The sequence below is a fragment of the Setaria italica genome, chromosome IX (genome assembly GCF_000263155.2).
Source record: "Setaria italica strain Yugu1 chromosome IX, Setaria_italica_v2.0, whole genome shotgun sequence".
Taxonomy (NCBI): domain Eukaryota; kingdom Viridiplantae; phylum Streptophyta; class Magnoliopsida; order Poales; family Poaceae; genus Setaria; species Setaria italica.
The window spans coordinates 14,086,777-14,106,140 of record NC_028458.1 but is presented as its reverse complement, the minus strand read 5'-3'; the positions used below and the strand labels follow the sequence as shown (position 1 = coordinate 14,106,140).

General features: G+C 45.5%; 1 protein-coding gene across 2 annotated transcripts; it reads right to left on the bottom strand.

Annotated features, from left to right (window-relative positions):
- Nucleotides 1–7,448: 7,448 nt before the first annotated feature.
- Nucleotides 7,449–12,647, bottom strand: LOC101782811 (U1 small nuclear ribonucleoprotein 70 kDa). Of its 2 annotated transcripts, none has more exons than XM_022823051.1 (11): nucleotides 12,466–12,647; nucleotides 12,256–12,370; nucleotides 12,099–12,178; nucleotides 11,480–11,555; nucleotides 11,311–11,375; nucleotides 11,143–11,205; nucleotides 9,463–9,544; nucleotides 9,210–9,372; nucleotides 8,593–8,658; nucleotides 7,862–8,500; nucleotides 7,449–7,670 (listed from the first exon to the last, which is right to left on the bottom strand). In XM_022823051.1, exons 1-10 carry the CDS (start codon nucleotides 12,562–12,564, stop codon nucleotides 7,990–7,992), a joined length of 1,320 nt encoding a protein of 439 aa, XP_022678786.1. In that variant the 5' UTR covers nucleotides 12,565–12,647; the 3' UTR covers nucleotides 7,449–7,670; nucleotides 7,862–7,989. The 2 variants fall into 2 exon arrangements, with proteins under 2 accessions (XP_022678786.1, XP_022678785.1); XM_022823050.1 differs by having other exon boundaries at nucleotides 7,449–7,775; nucleotides 12,466–12,641.
- Between the last annotated feature and the right edge of the window lie 6,717 nt (nucleotides 12,648–19,364).

Sequence of the window (19,364 nt, the reverse complement as noted above, 5' to 3'; positions counted from 1 at the left end):
GGGCAGTCGTGGGTGGCGCAGCCTACGGCTTGGCAGCCTCGGGTAGCGGGGGTGGCCTGCACACGGACGACGGGTGCAGGGCCAGTGTGAGCGGTTGTCGTGAGCACCGCAGGCGGCGCGACCGGCTACGTGGTCAACACCGTGCGGGGAAACCGCGAACAGCCGTCGCCAGTGGGGCGAGGAGCACACGTCCGGCGGGGTCAACGCCACCGCTCCCACACCTGCTCGGCTGCTCCGTCAGTGCGGCTAGCGGAGGCTCAAGAGGGGCGGCTAGCAGCGTCTCTCCATGTGGCAAGGGCGTGTTCCAAATAGGCAGCTCACCTTGCCGCGTGCGAGTTTCCTCAGCTCCACAACTCCACGACGCATTGTGGGTAAGCTTGCAAGCTTTGCACTTTGTTGATAAGTCCGTCTCATATTTTGCTAGCTGCGCGTGTACTAATGGATTGGTTGATGTTCGCTGAAATACCCTTGAGACATTTCGCTTGCCTTTCCTTATAATTTTGTCTTTTATTTTCCTTCCATAGTCTCGAGCATTGCGGGTGATGGAGCAGTAGGTGATGGAGCGGCTAGCTGCGTGCAAGCAGCTCGAGTTACGGTCAAGGCATTGCTGTTGGCTACGAGCGGTGGAGCGATGGCGTTACGGTCGGCTACAAGCAGTGGAGCGGCGGCCAGCGCTGCCTGCGAGGAGCTTCATCATTTGTGACGTGCGGCTGCGGCTACCGACAACCCTATTTTTTTAACTGTACAACTATTAGTGCTAGCGGGTGATAAAAGGCACCGCCAGTGCAAATGGTATCTGTGTTGGCGGTTGTACACCCACCAACAAAGATGACGATTTGTGTTGACTCAAGGTTCCTGGCGGGTGCTGAATCCGTCAGCATCGATACGTTTTGACCGTCACTACAAATCTTTTGTGGCGTAGTGCTATCGACATATTTTATGACACACGACTTCTTTTGTGAAATATTCCTTATGGCAAAATCGGCTCACTCAGGTTCGGTCATCGACTCGGCATGTGTATTCATATTTTCCTTGATTTATTATTGAAATTAATGGTGCTATACTTTCAGTGATAAATGACGTGCTTGTCGATAGTGAGACGTATGTGATGACTTCTTCAATCTTAATATCTGTCGGTTCGTCTTCCAAAGGTGAAAGCGTTCATTGGTGTAGATTTTGCCTGCGTGTAGGTAGAGTGTGTGGATGTTTGTAAGGGTTTGCGTTTGCCTGTTTGAGTTTTCAATTAGACTTGTAAATTGTCAAACATTACCTCTGTGTGTACGTATTTGGTTAATTATTTTGCGTTGCCTAGCTAGCTAGCTTATCCCACCCACTACTGAAAAACGCAGCATTGGTCCCGAGGCTCAGTACCGGTTATATTTTGATCCGGTAATAATGTGAGCATTAGTATCGGGCATAACGGCTAGTCCTTGAGGAGCCCCCCTTGACCCCTTTACTACCTGGTGGAGGTTTCACCTGGTACTCTGAGGGACCTTAGTACCGGATTGAGGCTTCACCCGGTACTAAATGGCAACGAATTAGTACCGATTGAAGCCTCCAACTGGTACTAAGGTGCTTGAGGGTCTTTAGTACCGGGTGGAGGCTTCACTCGGTACTAAATGGCAACCTCTCCTCACGCGTCAGCCCCCCTTCTCTCTCTCTCACCCCACGCTCATGCACCCCCTCCCCACACTTATCCGCTCATCCCCTCATCCTCTCACCCGCGCCTCTCTCTTCTCCTCACCGAATCCCCCCGCCCCTCTCCCCCACAGATCCCATCGCTGCCCCTCTCCTCCCCCCTCAACTCGCCCCTCACCTCTTACATGTGGTGAGGAGCGGCGGCGGAGGCAAGAAGGGAGGGCGCGGTGAGGCGGCGGAGCGTCGGCAGGGCGTGGCGGAGCAAAGAGCAGCGGCAGAGCTCCGATGGGAGGGCGCGGCGTCGGAGTGTCGGCAGGGTGTGGCGGAGCTGCGCCTGGATCTTGGAGCTGCAGCGGCGCGTGGATCTTGAAGTAGCGGCCACCTCTCCCTCAGAACCGTCGGTGGCAGCAACCGCCGGGCTGAGGAGCACTGGCGGCGGTGACTGAGCAGTGTAAGTTCGCCGCCTCCCTCCCTTCCCCCCCTCTCTCTCCGGTGCTCGGGGCGGGCGGCGGCGGGGTGCGGTCGGGGCTCCGGCGGACAGTGGCCGGGGCTCCGGTCGACAGATTTATTTATTTTATTTTTTAATATACAACCGGTACTAAATGGGTGTTTTTAGTACCGGTTATTTGATCCGGTATAAAGGTTCCACTTTAGTACTGAAATAGCAATACCGGTTGCACAACTGGTACTAAGGGGGGTTTGGATCCGATAATGAAGACGTATTCCCCAGCAGTGACCCACGACTCAACATATTATTTGTCTGACTTGTAGTCATCCATCTCTCTATCTCTCTCGCTCGCACTGCACGCCCACCCTCGCATATATTCTTCCGCCAATTAGGTCACGGTGGGGTTAGATTACTAGGAAGCCAGGCCTTGTCTGTGCCCCTGCCCTCTGCCTGCGTTGTACTCCGTACGTCTCAGCGCTTCTTTGCTTAAAAACAAAACACAATGCTTCTCCATCTCGGCAGTCTTTGCCATTGTCCATGTCCACTGCACACCACCTTTGGCGCATGGCCCATGCATGGTGTATCCGGCTGGGGTGCCTTTTTGTGTGTGGAAACTAAAACAGTGCTCCTCCTATATCTCTCTTTTAGGCTCAGTAGCATCAATGCATCTAGCAGTGTAGAATACTCTATTGCCAATTATATTGTTTAGCATGCATCACATTGCGCGTGGAAATCGAGTACCATGTCCTGAGACACAAGCCATGCATGTGGCCTGGTATGTTTGATGATGTGATACAATATGCATCAGAGCGATGGATGTAGGCTGCTATAACAAGCACGATCGATTTAATAGTCACCCTATGTAATGGAAGAACCTGCTTGAACCTTTGTGAACAGGTTGGCTGACAACTTGGTTATAACACATTTGTGCAGACACAACGAGGTTCATCCAACACCATATTTGTCACGAGTCAGGCACACAGTTTGACTCTGATGATGTGTTGGTGGCAGACGAGTGAAAATCTCTTCGTAGATGAACGTGGATATCCTTTCCTGTCGGTGTAAGTTCCTGACGGGAACTCCTGATGGCAAAGAGAATAGGAACTAGCCTTGACCAGTCAAACCCAAACCGCCAGGAATTGCCGTCAGGAAATATTTCCTGTCAGTCGACCGTTAGGATAGGTTAACCTTTCCTGACTGTCGACCAATTCCTGCTGGTGGACCGTCAGAATTCCTGATGGTTTTTGGCCGTCAGGAACTTCATGCCCTGTGGTAGTGACGTAAAACTACTTCACGATCCACGTAATTAGCTTGAAATCACTTGGATGAAAAAAGCTCACCAGATGCATCGCATGATGCATGGTTATACTCAAATATAGTCGCTCTCATAGCATTTCTCTTGCCCATATAAGATCGCCTTATTTAGTTCTGTCTAAACATCCTGCATTCCAAACACACCCCAACTAATGTTTAATTTAGTTCAAACTCAAACTCCAATTAGTAGTAGATGGTTACCCGCAAAAATAAACGTAGAAGATGGAATATTGCCCATATGTTGAGCGAGGGAATAATCTTTATCGGTGTATGCTCTTCTCTTCGAGTCAGTCCCGATCAACCGTTGTGGGCTTGTAGCAAAGAGACGGTCATGCTCACGATCCTCTAAGAGCATCCCAAGAATGCCTAAAAAATGAAGTCCTGCTTTTGGGACTTTGCCAAGAATTATTGGGAGGAAAAAAGGTACTCTCCTCCAACGGTTCCTAAAAATTTGTTCCAAATCGCTGCCACATCATCCATTTAATTATGGACCCAGCGCAATCTCTTTGGCATGAATTTCTTTACGCGTGATCGGTAATCCTCTAGGAGCGCCGCCTCCTCGCCTTGAGCCTTGACCAACGATGCTTTGTCCTCCATATACATGCCGCCCCAGCTGTTGATCGATGATTTGCCTCCAGTAAAGAAAAATGGCACGGCAGCGAAGCGCCCAGGGTGTGCTGCGCACGGCGGCGAGGGGCACGAATGCGTGCACAGGGGCAGCATGCGGCGGCAGGTGTAGATTCAGCTGAAACGATGAAACGTGAACTTCCTCACCAAATACGTGCTTGTTTCTTTCAGCAGCTGAAGAAATTAATTAAAAATCAACACAGAAGCAATTAACCCTACCTCAAGCATTCAATTCCCTAGCAGATGCAAGCATACCCACTGAAAATTGGTAAAATAGCAAGCTGTAACGCCGCGATTCAGAAGCTACGGAGAGATTCGTACCCAATTGAACACCTCAAAATAATATCCATCCAAGACTAAGAGGGTGTTTGAATACTAGGTGCTAAATTTTAGCAGTGTCACATCGAATGTTCGGATGCTAATTAGGAGGGCTAAACATGAGCTAATTATAAAACTAATTGCAGAACCTTGGACTAATTCGCGAGACGAATCTATTAAGCCTAATTAATTCATCATTAGCAAATGGTTACTATAGCACCATATTGTCAAATCATGAACTAATTAGGCATAATAGATTCATCCCACGAATTAGGGGGTGTTTGTTTCTTTAGCCCCTCCTAAAATTCCTGTCATATCAAATGTTTAGATACTAATTAGGAGTATTAAATATAGGTTAATTAAAAAACCAATTGTACAGATGGAGACTAATTTGCGAGATGAATCTATTAAGCCTAATTAGTCCATGATTTGACAATATGATGCTACAGTAAACATGTGCTAATGATGGATTAATTAGGCTTAATAGATTCGTCTCGTGAATTAGCCTCCATCTATGTAATTAGTTTTATAATTAGCTCACATTTAGTCTTCCTAATTAGCCTCCGAATATTCGATGTGACATAAATTTTAGTCAGGACTAAAGATACAAACACCCCCTTAGAATCCATCTATACAATTAGTTTTGTAATTAACCTATATTTAATATTCCTAATTATCCAAACATCCAATATGACAGGTTCTAAACTTTAGCGGGTGGTATCCAACCACCCCCTAATCCGGATCTGTATGGAGCACTGTGGCGAGCTCGCCGCAGATGAAGTCGAAGTTGGTAGCCTGTGGCCTAGTGCCGTCGTCGCCTGCGGGAGGAAGACGGATGGGCGATAGAAAATGGCGCGCAGACAAAGAAATCGCGCGGGAGGTTCGCAAATCGGAGCGCGTCGGGCTCGATTTCGGCGATTGGGAGCGCGAGCGCCTGGCGGAAAAATGGCTCCGTTGGCTGCAGGGATTGGGCGGGCGGGAATTTTGGGCACTGGTTTGGCCATCGGCTGGAGCTGGGATTTTCTGATTTGTTAAAAAAAAACTACCTTTTGGATTGTGTTTTGGGCATCCTTGGAGATGCTCTAGGATGCTGGGGACCGATATCCCAGTTTCGAGGGCTGCAAGCCTGCAACTGCAACGGCAGCACGGGGCTTTATCTTCTTCTTTTTCTCAAAAGAAATCACGGTGTCACGGTCACGGTGTCACGTATGCCTGCGACCTCTCTCTCCTTGTTTGGTAGGTGGTGATGGGGACACCTTGCCGAATTGGCCGGGTACGGACTGATCGGAACTGATGATTGCTGGATGCTGCTAGTGCTAAATACCCCTTTCCAATCACGTCATCTCAGAGCAAAATCTTCAACTAGGGTTACGATCGGTTAGCATAAGGCGGCGGGCCCCACGAGATTGACCTGCATACTTTTTCTCCGTGCCAGTACAGGAGTAGTATATTACTGTCAGGGCAAGTACAGTACCGGTGGGAATATTGAAGAGGTTAACAGCGCGGAGAGCTGTTGGTGTGGAAGCATCAGAGCACAAGTGTAGCATCAGAACATCTTTTCCTTCAGCATTACTACTTGTAAGATTTTAAGAGTGGGCACGCTTCGGTTGGCAGCTACAGAGACCGACTCCAAACCTGCTTTCAGCATGTCACCCACGCGTGGGTTACGATGTTTTTGCCCTGTTTTCATGCGAGACCACGGCGTTCCAGAGCGGCGGCAGGCACCCGATGGATCGAGCAGCGCGGCAGCCGGCGGCCAGGTTGGGAGGGAGGGAGGGAGGGGAGAGCACAGGAGGGTGACTTGCACGCGATCCCGCGGGCGGGTGACTGCGCAGGTGCAGGCCCGCAGCGGGGCGGTCACGCCGGCCGGGGTGCGGGCATTTACTGGCTTTGCTCGGACCAAGAAAGGCTGGCAGCGGCAGCGGCGGCCGGCGACGGCGAGCCCCGGTTGGGGAGCCCAAATCTAACAAGAGCCCACATGGAACCCGCCCATTCCTCCGCATCCCTTTCCTATTTTATCGCTGCGCCTGCGGCCTGCGCCCCTTCTCTCTCTCTCTCTCCATTCAATCCGTTGAAGCGACCGAGGAGGAGGGCTGCGGCGGCAGGCACTGACTGGTATTGAGGCATTCACGCCGCGCGCAGGCGCGTACGCACTGGTGATGCCGGCGCCGATACGCTCCGCTCCTACGTACCCACCAACTGGCGTAAAGGTGGCCGCGCACGCCGCACGTAGGCGGGCGGGCGTAAGCGCAATCCACTGACTCAAAGCTGCAGCCCATTGCTGCAGAGGAGTCCTGTCCGGCGTCGCGTACCCGTACCAAAGCACCGGAGGGGCATGCTTAACAGAGGCCAAACTGTTGTTGTACACAAGTCATGGGCAAGTAAAAAAATGGTTAGGTTTTCTATTTCTCCATGACCATAGTCCTGCTGCGGACCTGCTCTCGGTGTCATAAACTTATCGAGGGGAGTATGGCACGGGATGCGCCTAGTGCAGACACAGGAGCAAATACAAGCAACTGCCGGTATGTAGCCCCATGCTCGTCGGCTTGTGGCAGCGGCATGTAGTCCGGCGTCTCGTACGGATCGGGCATCGATCGTAAGAATGCCACAAGAGCCAAGAGGATGTAGATTCGGTACTATACGTAGCAGAGACCAAGATGCCAAACAGGAAACAGCGTTCTGCAGTAGGTCTCACAATAGCAACAGCAGGGTGTAAACGCTATTGCTATAAGGTAGCATTCAAAATGCTAGCATATTGAAACTTACTCAGTGATATAGCGTTCCTTGGGAAGCTATAACACTCGCAAGACTGGTATATACAGCGGCTGCTATTTAGACCTTTTAGCGGTTCATTACAAGCACAATAACCCCAATTACAAGCTTTTTTTCATTCTAAACGTTTTATCTTATAACCTTACTTGGATCCACAACTAATCCAAGTTCGAGCTTTAATACAACACAAGGGTAGATTCATGGCTCTAAACAATGGACAGTCAGCTAATCTCTCCCGGCCACTTCTGGAAAGAATGGGCCACTTCAGAAGAACATGGGCTACTCGTTTCAGAACATTGGGATAGCTGCTTATAACTGCAGATGAGTCGGGTCAGAATAGTAACTCAGCCTTTCTGGTGAATCTTTTCGGCCACACGAATAAAGCGTTTGTGGCCAGTAGAAACAAAGACCAAAAGTAAAAAACACCAGCTCGAGTCTCGTCACACGAGTTCACATTGTTAATCCATGGAATCCCTTAATCCATTGTTTCCAGATATTGCATTTGTATGATTGCAGTTGGGACAGCGAACAGAAAGCAAGGAAACAAACAGGCCTGAAACAAAACAGATTTTACATTGGAACTAGCGAATACAAGACGCAAAAGGCTTGCAGGAGTTGACATCTACATTCAGTAGGACACCTGAAATCCACTGGGCAGCTGAAATTTATGTGAATGTTTTACAAAAATCATTGTTAGCATCAATATAGAAAAGGCAGATTTAGGAGGGAGTCGAAAGAAAATACCTTCAGTTCTTGTACTTAGAGCTCTGTGGAATTAGTAGTCACCTTTCTCGTATGCCTCACCTTGCTCTGGGGCTCCAGGTTCTGTGCTGATATGACCCAGGGTCTTCCCGATAGTACCGTACCCATGCTCATGTGGCTTCTGAGTGCTCAGTTTCCTGGCCAAGACCATCTTGACCATAACCATAAGCATCATGACTTTTGCGCTGCTCATTGTAGCCATAATCCTGACCATAACCAGCCATATTTCTTTCATGCCTAGGATCACCGTTGCCATATGCACCCCTCTCATGCAAGTGACGACCTCCATCTCGGTTATCTGCATGCTCATAATCTTTGCCATGGTCCCTGCCACGATCACGATGGTGGTTATGTGTCCGCTTGTGTTGCCTCTCTCCTCTTCTATCATAGTCACGACCATGATCCCTGTGCTTACTTTTATCATGACAGCTGCGATCACGTTCACGCCCACGATTTCCTTCCCTGTCCCTCCCTTGGTTCTTGTCCAGTGTCCTATCATGATCTCTACAGTTGTGCCTCCCTTCTCTAGATTCACGATCACACGTCCGGTCATGCGAACGCTCACGGGTTCTTTCATCCTGGTCCTTTTCCCGCACTCTTTTCCGAGATTTCTCAAAATTCCTGCAGCAAATGAAATATGGAAAAGAAACTTGATATAAACACCAATGTAAGCCATCCGTCCCATTATTTTCTATGATAAGTTGACTGTTTACCTATCTGCATGATGATCATCCCTCCTAGGCTCCTCTGATCTGGGTTGCCCAACAAGCTGTTGCACCCTGGTAATCAAAAAATTGAGGTGTCAAAACAGTAACAAGGAGACATGACATATTCCTAAATAACAGCATCAAGCTTCAATGAACCACAAAATGTGAAATACTATTTAGAGCGATAAGCATTTAGTATAAATCAAAAATTTGAGAATGAACAGACAGAAATGTACAATGGCAAATCCTAGTTCTCAAGTTAGCGCACCATTCTTTTCATTGAGGTAAGTAAATATTAGTAGGCAGCCCGTTGCAAGGAAGGAAAGAGCAAGAGCTAGGGCAAAGTGCTCGATTTACGGTTGTGGACTCTGAATTGTAAGCCGAAGAAGCATTCCTGTGACCTGGCCCCTTCAAATATTGGAAAATCAACTCTATGTATCTGCCGCCCATATTGATATTGATTTTGCGGCCTTTGTTCTTGCAGGTATTGGTATGGGTCATGCTGTTGAGTTGGAAGCTGTTGGTTAAGGTTATCCTGGTTTCCAAATCGGTTTGTTTATACTCTGTCCTTACCATAGCTAAAATCATTGACTATCAAGCGATCAACTACAGAATGAATTTACCTAGCAGCACACTTGTGGTCAGCACCTTCAGCACCGATCCTGCTTGATCCAACTCCACCACCTAGTCTCCTGGGTCGCCAATTTGGAACAGTTCTTCCACGCTCCACATCAGCTAGTAGCCTCTTGTTGTCCAATTTTCTTCCATCTGCTTGTTTGTATGCATCTGGTACAACGACCATATTCAGGGAGAAAATGATGAGACATCAAGCACACATAAGTATTCTGCATGGAGCATTTGCTATCAAAGACTTACTTTTCATGTCCCGGGTGTGGGCATATTCTACAAATGCATATCCTCTGGGTTTTTTTGTTTCCTTGTCAGTCACAAGACGAACCTGCAATGTCCCAAGATCATAATTAGGGACTTCTAAAGAGAATTGTACTGATCTTGGGAGCAAGAAGCTATGCCACTAGTTGTCATTGAAATAGTTTATTTCTGCTTAACATTCTACAAGTCTATCTTGCACGACAGAAAGGCACAAGGCCTAACTAGTCGTGCTAACCTTGCATGTGTAGAACTTCCACTCCACATGAGGATTGAAATCATGTACAACATCAACACAGTCGGAGGAAAAGGCGAAGTCCAGATTGGTCCATATTGGAAAATAAATTGCCCATCCCCTTACCAGGGAACTTAACTAAAGGAAATAAAGTGAATGGCAATATACTAAATACTATACCAGTTTCTCCTCCACATTGCAGTAATTTGTTCAACCTTTGTGATCAAGACAAACAAATAGCAACAGCAGTTACAGGAAATAACTAATAAAAGCAATTGAGTGATGAGCAGGTATTCCTTACACACAGAAAAAAAAGAAGAATATCAAAATCTAGGAGTTGGGAGATGCCATTCGTGTTATATTTTGATGTCGTTTCCTCCATGAGAAGCAGAAGTTTGCAGCACCAATAGCTTTAACAGTTCATATGAATTAACTATAAACATTGTACTCACCATCAGACCTACGCATGAATTAACACCCTGCCTGCAGATAAGCTGCTTTAAGAAATAAATATGATATATGCTTTACTTGTGTCATTGTCACCATTCTTCAAGCTTGTTTGCTTGAGTGGGATATGCATGTTTGTGCAATGGGAAAACCTAGTAAAAAATTAACTCGACCTTGCTGCCTTTGACAGAAGAATGACTTCCACTGTTCCTTGAGAAATATCTCACCAGAAATAAAGATACTAGAACAGAGAAGACCCAACACAGCTGCATACAAAATTACCTTTGGGTGTTCTCCCAGTAAAATCTTCTGGCGCTCGCATTTTTGTACTAATAATTGTGCAAATTAAAATTTCTAACCAAAGATCCAGTGCATGGGACTAATTAGTTAACACCAGAGACAATCACCTAAACTTAAATAGTAAATATAACCACTTCAATATTGGTCCATCCGGGTATATCAAAATCTAGCTTAGTAGCTAGGTTCCATTAAAAAGAAAATGTATCAAAATCTGACCCTTTCAACTGAGTCGTGCGTATAAATGCCATCGAGGTACAAATGTATCATATGTCCTCCCACATGGATCACATCAGAGCATATTGTTTCTTATCAATACCATTTTGCCAAAAGAAAAGTTCCACATAGAGCAGCTCTGCATTTTTTTCTTAGAGAAATATACTAGAAGGCAGTTCTTTTTTAAAAAAAAGCACGAAAACAATATAAATAACCAACAACAGCTGATTTTAGAAATTCTTAAGCAAGGAAGATTCTTAATTCTCTGTGGTGTGAGCAACATCATAAAAGATAGAAATCCTTATAGCATCTTGTTATGAGAACTATGAGAGAATTATATAAGCATAGTGAAGCGACGTCTAATTGACTACTATTTTTTCAGTGCCCACCAATGATTGTCAACGACTAGAATAATTGAACCTTAACAGAGAGGAATAACTTCACCTGCATTAGGATTCACCACATATACTTACCCTTTTAATAGGCCCATAAGCTTCAAACTCCTTTTTAATCCTATGCTCTGATGTCTCATAATTCTGCAAAAGTTAAGCAAGGTCAATGAGCCTTGAGCAATATGGTGCAAAACAGTGCTGGTTTCAGAAGAATGAAAGTTGCATGAATGGTGTGCCATATCTACTTACAAGTCTTGCAACAAAGAGTGTTTTGTATGGATCTCCAGTGGCATTGGGGTCACTCTGTGGGTCATCTGCAAAGGTGTAAAAAATAACAACTTATCATAGTGATCGCAGTACTATAGCTGTTATCTATTATCTGAAACAAAAGGGCTGTGTGCCCTGAGGAAGAGCTTACACTTCTGAAGCTCTTCAGCAACTTTTGCTGCACCTTCTTCAAGCTTAAGCTGGCGGATTCTTGCTTTCTTTGCAGCCTGTACGCAGCAACATATATTACTCAAACCAGTGATATAACAGGAGAACTGTACAGAAATTCACAAATATAATACAAGAAATCGTATAAAGTACGGGCACATGTTACCTAGTTGATGTACCATTCACAAAGTGCAACATTTTTGTTTCACATTTATAAAAGGACCCGAAATTGACAAGGTAGTTGTTTGAATAAAGTGCAAAGATGCCTTCTCAAAATGGAAACATTTGAATGGCTCATTTTCACTGGAGCAATCTCACCAACAAGGCACATCAAGACCTGTACCACTACCTGCTCCATGCTCATTAGGCATTCTCTTGCTCTAGACAGATTAACATAAAGAATGCAACTAAATTCTGACTACACAGCATCAACCTCCTCAAAAACCTAATGATGCAGCCAAAAGAGAAATCATTCTAGCATTATAACATGTAATATCATCATAAGCATATACTATTGACAATGACCTCAAAGAAACCACACTAAAATGCTGGCACCCCAAAATTTAGCACAAAAATTGCAATCACAATGGCCGAATGCGTACCCTAGTCTCGCCCTTGGTGAAAGGATGCGCATACTCGGGATCCCCAGGCTCTGCAAACTGCGACACAAACTGTGCAATCCCTGCAACGAATAAACAACATCAGACCAGCATTTCTCCCTGAAACAATCGAGCCAGGGGAACCCGGACGGTGAATTACCAGTATAAGCCGGCAACTTGGGCTTCTCGATGGGCGGCTTGTACTCCGGAGGTGGCCGCGGCTCGAACAGCTTCAGCAGGTTCGACGTGAGCCCCGTCGGGTGGCCCTGCCCTATCTGCAATGAAACCAAATCTCAGACCGAATCGAATCAAACGGAAGAGGCGAAAAGGGCAAGGTTAGGGTTTATGGGCGGGGGAGGAGGCGGCTTACGAGCTTGAGTTGGAGGGTGTTGGCGCGGTTCGGTCCCTTCGTACGAGACTGCACGCCGGCGTCCGGGTTCCGCATCATCGCGTTGCCGTAGTCGCCCATGGCGGCGGCGACGGAGATTTGCGAAAAGGTGGTCGAAGCGTCGAGGAGAAAGTTGATTTGATCGTATCTAGTGGTGTGGGTCTCCGTATACATAGGTTGGTTTGCGATTATCCGAATCGTTTTTGGTTTCTACGAAAATGTTTTTTATGATTTCTACGAAAATGTTGGATTTATTTAAAGAGTTTCTGATAACTAATAAAGTTCACGTGGCACGCACGTGTTTTCAGAAAAAAAATATATTATCGAACACTTGATGTTTATTCACAGAACATGTATAACATGTATAGTAGTACCAATTTCTTTTTATTAAACTAAAACTTATTAAGTATAATTGTAACCAGAGATTTGTTGCTGGTACTAAAAACCACAATGTCTCACATATTTAGTTTTCTTGGTGCAATAGTTTACAAGAGCGCAATGCCATGGTTTCACGTTCATACAAAAACAACTACAAAAGATGATAATAAATCCACCACAAAGAGATCAATTTTGAAAGGAAACACATGAATGATGACAAGATCCTAAAAACAAACAATCGATCTGTTCAAACAAGATGTGGGCGAGTAATGGCACTGGACGCAAAAACATGTTGCAGAAGCAGAATTAAACTCAAATGCTATCTTTAGAGTCACCAACTAACTGAGAAGAATGAAAAAACAGAATAGACAAGCATTTAGATCAAAACTTGTTTAATTCAGATTCACTTACTGTATCACCATGAGCAATGGCTGTTATCATATTCTTCTTCTAAAAAATACACAGAAATATAAGAATATTACAAAATATACATTGATGAGCTGTCACAAAACTGATTACCCATTCAATCAATCATCTCACGTGTGTAATTTTTGATACAATAACAAGTTGCTTAATAACTAAATTTTACATTCATCTATAATTGAGCAAGAACCAAACCCATTATATAGCCTTAGAACAATGCAGTAGCTAACAGCTCCATCTAGATCTATAATTTAAATAAGAGTTATTCAGTTTAAAATTAGGAACTCATTGCTCCGACAGTGGATCCAGCCTATAGGTAAGTAATTAATATATTTGCTTCCTAATTAACATATGCCATTCCGCCCATCATTCTAATTAAAAATAACTCAACTCCTACTGATTCTGCCCTTAAGAAGTTTGTACCAGCCTTCGAACCCGGACTTCAACGGTCTAACCAGTGTAACTCAGGAGAAGTTTGTCATCATTCTAATTAACATATTTGCATCCTCCGAGATAACGATTGGATAACCGAAACCCGGTGACACTTTCCTCTGAAGGTAAACTCCAACTATGCTGCAAATCACCTATAGGTCACAACAGATGAAACGAAAGCTTCAGAAACTCTTTTGAAACAGACCTGCCATAGGAGTAGACTTTTCCTGTGATCACCAATTGTTTATGAGAAACCCCTGGAAATGAAATAATGGCATAATTGAAATTATAAAAAAAAGGTACAGAGAAAGGTCTAACGGTTTCTGCATGCTGCTGCTGTTGGTGCTAATTCCAGCAAGGTTCCTCCATCAGGCAACTTGAGAGAGATGCACAACTTTAATGAATCATCAATCATGTAATCAAACATTTAATGAGGAAAAAATGCATTTCGGAGCTCTGATGGGAATTGAAGGAGACAGTTCTCCTGAATACGAGCATAATGTGAAGTTATCAAGCAATTTCATGTCCCGACCACTCATGCTTTCTGAACAATATTAGTGGAGAAAAAGCTCGTATTCTGATGGATCCTCAAGCAGCCAAACTCCCGCAGGTCCATTGCCGCCTCCTGCATGTTCCATTTTGATTGTTAGTGCTGCCCTTCCATATATGATCATCACCGCCGGCGGGAGCTCCAAAACGCCAGCAGCCAGAACTGACTTCCTGCTGTTGTGTGTGGAGACATGGAAGCATATTTACAGTGATCCACCACACTAATACACAATAACACCATAATTTGATGAATGCAGAGAAAGAACATATTAATACACAAGCAAGCAAATTGCACTTGCACTGAAACTGGCAAAAACTTTAAACTTATCTGAGCAATCATGAAGTCCAATCGCAGGTTGTCATGGATAATTGGGTGCTTCTAATAGAAAATTTTAGTGCATTGTTCACATTCCAGGATAGATCTCGAGATTTATGTACATCTTTCCTTAACTTGAGATCTCGCTTTCCAGCTGAGAATTGCATACAACAAGTGGGTTTGAATGGATGAATCCAAATGTCGCTGACACAATTCCTCTGCAGTAGGCAGAGGACCAGGCAGTAGAGGCGTAGAGCACGGAGACTCTCGGCTGGAGGTGTGCAGAGGAGGCCCGCGCCACCGGCCGTTGCTTGTCCCCGTCGATGGGTTCCAGCTCCGCGACAAACCCTTCGGCAACCTGCACGGCGCCTGCAGCGAGCCCCTCCGCGGCCTTCATGTTGCGCTCGACGGGCCCCACCATCATCTCGCCGCCGAGGGCGCCCGGCAGCCTCGGGGGAGCGTGCCACGGCCCGCGGGGGCATCCTGGTGGCCAACCGGCGCGGTGTGTTCCTGTGCAGCGACAAGAAGGCACTGCGGGTGGGGGAGCGGGAGAAGCGCGGGCGGCGCCGGGGGCGGGGATGGGGTGGCGCTGCGGCGAGGAGGCGCGGGCACCGCGACAGTCGGGGGCAGGGGAAGCGGAGAATAGGCTTGCGGCGCCGTGGACGCCGTGGGAAGGGGCGACAGGGAGCTGAAGGTGGACCTGGCGCCGCCGCCGCCGTAGGAAGACGACGATGGCCTATCTTCTCCCTCACGCCGTAGGAAGACGACGATGGCCCCAACCTCGACCATGGCCCCGAGGGAGCGCGAGGGCGAGTGCGGGTAGCGAGGCGCCCGGGGTAACGGGAGGGCTCTGTGGGCGGGGACGCGGGAGGCGGAGCGTGGGGTAGGGCGTTGCTGGCGGCTAGCGCTACCCTTGGCCGTGACAGCGGGAGGGCAAGCACTGGCAGTCGCGGCGGGCAGGGGAAGCCGGCAACGATTGGGGGAAGAAAAAAAGTTAGGCGCGGCGGGTAGGGCGGGCGGGTAGAAAGTCGCCCGGTGAGAAAATAATAGCGTTTTTGGCACAAATATTTTCTAACTCGCGATTTTCATAGGTCTACACCCTATCTTCTCCACTAAATGCACGACAGTTAGATCCCGCGTGAGGAATAAGATGGGTCCGATTTGGATGAGAAACGTTTTCAATCGTTTTCGATCTTTAGATTATATAGATATTATAGATATAGAAGTATAGATAGCGATATTGTTTATAATAAAAAGAAAAAATTGCTGACCGCAGTAACACATGGGGGTCTGCTAGTGGCTGTTGGATATAAAGTTCTAAACATATTGACCTTAATCTACGACATGGTGTAAGACAGCTAATAGAGGTTACTCTATCCATAAAAAAACAAGTATCTCTGGAATTTAAAATGAGTCCTTATTGCTCACTTCTAAAGTTAATTAATTTATCCCTACCCGCAAAAAAAAAGTTAATTTGTCCCATTTTTATGTCTATTCCAACCATACCATCTTGCTATATTAAGTTATTAACCCAATGTTTATAGAAACGCCCTTTCAGGGCAATGTGCAGATTTAGTCCATTTTTGTGCTTTAGCCCGATGCTATGCCATAGCAAATAAAATGAATATATGATTCATGATTTTATCCGACTTCACTTTTTTCACTTTTCTATGCTATATCTTTTGTTGACTATATCAAATTAGTTGTGAATAGCAAAGTGCGTGTGCATTGCTATGCTAAAAATATAATCAAATTATAACAAGAAACCGATAGTAACAAAACTTTCTATTGCGTTATGCAACAGTTCTACAAAATGAAGAATTGATTTTAGGAATCGGTTAAACTCGAAATCTCTTATATGCTACTGTCAATGACTGTGTTGGGGGTCCCACATGTCAATATGTCAAGACACAACGATGGCAAATAAGGGATTATAAGTTTTCTCGGTGCCAAATATGGAAATTCTCCTTGATAATATTGTACATGGTTTAAAAAACTTTCTTGAACCAAATAGACTTCAGAATTTTTATCGTACATGGTTTATTACGTTAATATCATTATCAACATTTTTAAATCTATATAGTCTTGGTTGAGCAACTATATAAAGTATGCAGCATCATAAAAATCACTCTTAAGGCTCCAAAATGATTGGAGGTTGACAAATGAAATTCTCGTAATAGTAACATATCAGTCTGTTTAGAGTGAAATACATTGGTGATTAGTGTTTTTATTTGCCTACATCTACATGTAACGAATTACCTCGCCGGCAAATGCAACAACGTTCTCTCCAAGCACACCAGGGATAGAACATCATCACCAAAGGTTGTACGGCTACATCTCATCACACCAAAATGGTGTGATGTTTTACAAAGCCATCGACCATTGCGTATCTTGATGAGATAAACACCAGCTTTTGTTGGATCTAAGTGGAAGGGGCAGATCGTCGTCACTAAAGCAACATGAGTTGTTCAGAACTAGGTTTGGAGTTTGATGGAACGACCATTATAACCGGGGCTATTCGTGGTTAAATAACTAGGAACGGCGAGCTTGCTAATGACTATGCCAAATAGTCTTTTTAGAGAGTGTGAATCTATGCTCATTATGTGATGTGGTTCTCTAAAACTAATTAAAAATTTGGGAGTTGAAAAAAATTAATTTCTCATAATTCAATTCTCCCCTAGAATCAGAGGGTGGATCCAGTGTGGGGGGTTAGTTGCCCCCCCCCCTCAGCCCATGGGGCCTCCCCAAAGGCCCCCTACAATTTTCAGGCATGGGTAAAGAGGAAGAAGGAGAAAGAGGAAGAAGAAGAGAACGGGAGAAGAGAGGAGGAGAAAGGGGAAGATGAACCACCTTGTTCCAACCCTAAATTCACTCTTGCTTTTTTTAAGACCGAAGGCAATGCCTAGCTTTATTGAAAGCTTATCAAGTAGGATTACAAACGGTTAGATGCTGGTCCATACTAATTCACCCAGTGCCAGACAAAAGAACAACACTCTCTACTGGATTCTACCTCTACATCCACAACAAGAACTAAACTAGGAGGCCCAGAAAATGTTTTGGATAAAAAACTACACCCAAAATACATCTACAAATATCATGGAACTTGATAAAACAGGCTCTAGCTAGCTTGTTGATCACCGACTCCATCTTCTTCAAATCCTTGCTCTTGATGAGAGGCTTTCATTGCGTTAAGAATGACAACATTATGTGAGACACCAACATGGGCGACATGACGATCTTGTTGTTGAACACCAGGTCATTTCTTATTTTCCACAACGCCCACATGGCGCCTGCACACACATAAAGAACAAGTTGTCTAGTTTTGTTTCTCATATCTCTCTAGGGGCGGACTCAGGAAATGGCTGGGAGGAGGGCTGATCCTAGCTTATTAGGAGCTTAAGTGTTTCTCGTCCTTAATTTTTGCATAATGTTGCTTAGACCTTTGTTGATTTTCAGACCATGGACTCAGGCTGCAGCCTGGGCAACCCATGTCCTGGATCCGCCACTGCATATCTCTCTTATTATCCGTAAAGTTGGATCCATCCCTACTTAGAATTACTTTATCTATAAAGTTTATCAGCCAAACAATCACCTCGAATCAACTAAAATCAGAAGGAAAAGAAAAACAGAACGCAAAAAATGTGTTAAAGCTCGAGGGGACATAAATGTGTGAATGCCATATTCTAACTTCCTATTTTCATGTTGAGCAAATTAAAATACTTTCACTGTTAATGACTTATGGTTCAAGTTTGTGTATTTGACTGTGATTGGTTTCTCTAATTCTTTTTTTTATACAGGAAACTTGAGGATGGTGACATTGTAAATGTTGATGTAACTGTATACTATAAAGGCGTTCATGGTAAAGTCTCTTTTGTTTTATATAAGATGCTTAACTGTTTCATATGTAATGTTATATTTTTAATTAGCATCTATCTCAACTGTTGGTGATTTGAACGAGATATATTTTGTCGGCAATGCTGATGAAGCTTCCAAACAGCTCGTTCGTTGTACCTAAGTGCTTGGAGAAAGCTATTGCCATAGGTGATATTATTTAATAATCTAAACTTGCTTTATTCCTTATATTTGCCTAGTAGACTTTATAAAGAATTCCTTTTATTTGCAGTTCTCTATACATTTTCTAAGACCTTTAGATCATACCTCGCCGGCAAATGCAAAAACGTCCTCTTTGACAAGCACACCAGGGATAGAACATTGTCACCAAAGGTTGTATGGCTACATCTCGTCACGCTAAAATGGTGGAGTGTTTTACAAGCCATAGACTATTGCCTATTATGTATCTTGACAAGTTAAACACAAACTTTTGTTGGATCTAAGTTGAAGGCATGCCAGTCGGAAACTAACCGTGTGTTTGGTTCTGGGATCGAAGTGGGTTAGGTTAGAGCCGACCCACTTCGACCCATGTTTAGTTGGAGAGGGTGAGGGTTGGGTCCAACCCAGTAGAGGAATATTCCTCTAATATCCGGGTTCATCCCATCCTCCCAAAATGAAGGGATCGGTCCAACCCAGATGAACGGCGTTTTCGTCCGTCTTCTCGCGCTCGCCCGACGCCGCCTCCGCCCGCACGACGCCGCTGCTCGCCCGACCCCGCCGCTGGCCTGCCCTCCGCCTGCCCGGCGCCCTCCCACCGCCACCTGCCCCATGGCTGGCGATGCAGCTCCTCCGCCTCGCGGCGCCCCATGGCCGCGGCCCCTCAAGCCGGCGCGGGGAGGGAGCTCAGGCTAGCGGCGGGTCGGGTTCAGGCCGACGAGGCGGAGAGCAGGGC

Coding starts and splice junctions, on each gene's coding strand:
- LOC101782811 (XM_022823051.1), bottom strand. CDS start 12,564: ATGGGCGACTACGGCAACGCGATGATGCGGAACCCGGACGCCGGCGTG. Junction 9,545..11,142: donor CTTATGGGCCTATTAAAAGG/GTAAGTATATGT, acceptor GGGACATTGCAG/GTTCGTCTTGTGACTGACAA. Junction 9,373..9,462: donor CCACACCCGGGACATGAAAA/GTAAGTCTTTGA, acceptor TCGTTGTACCAG/ATGCATACAAACAAGCAGAT.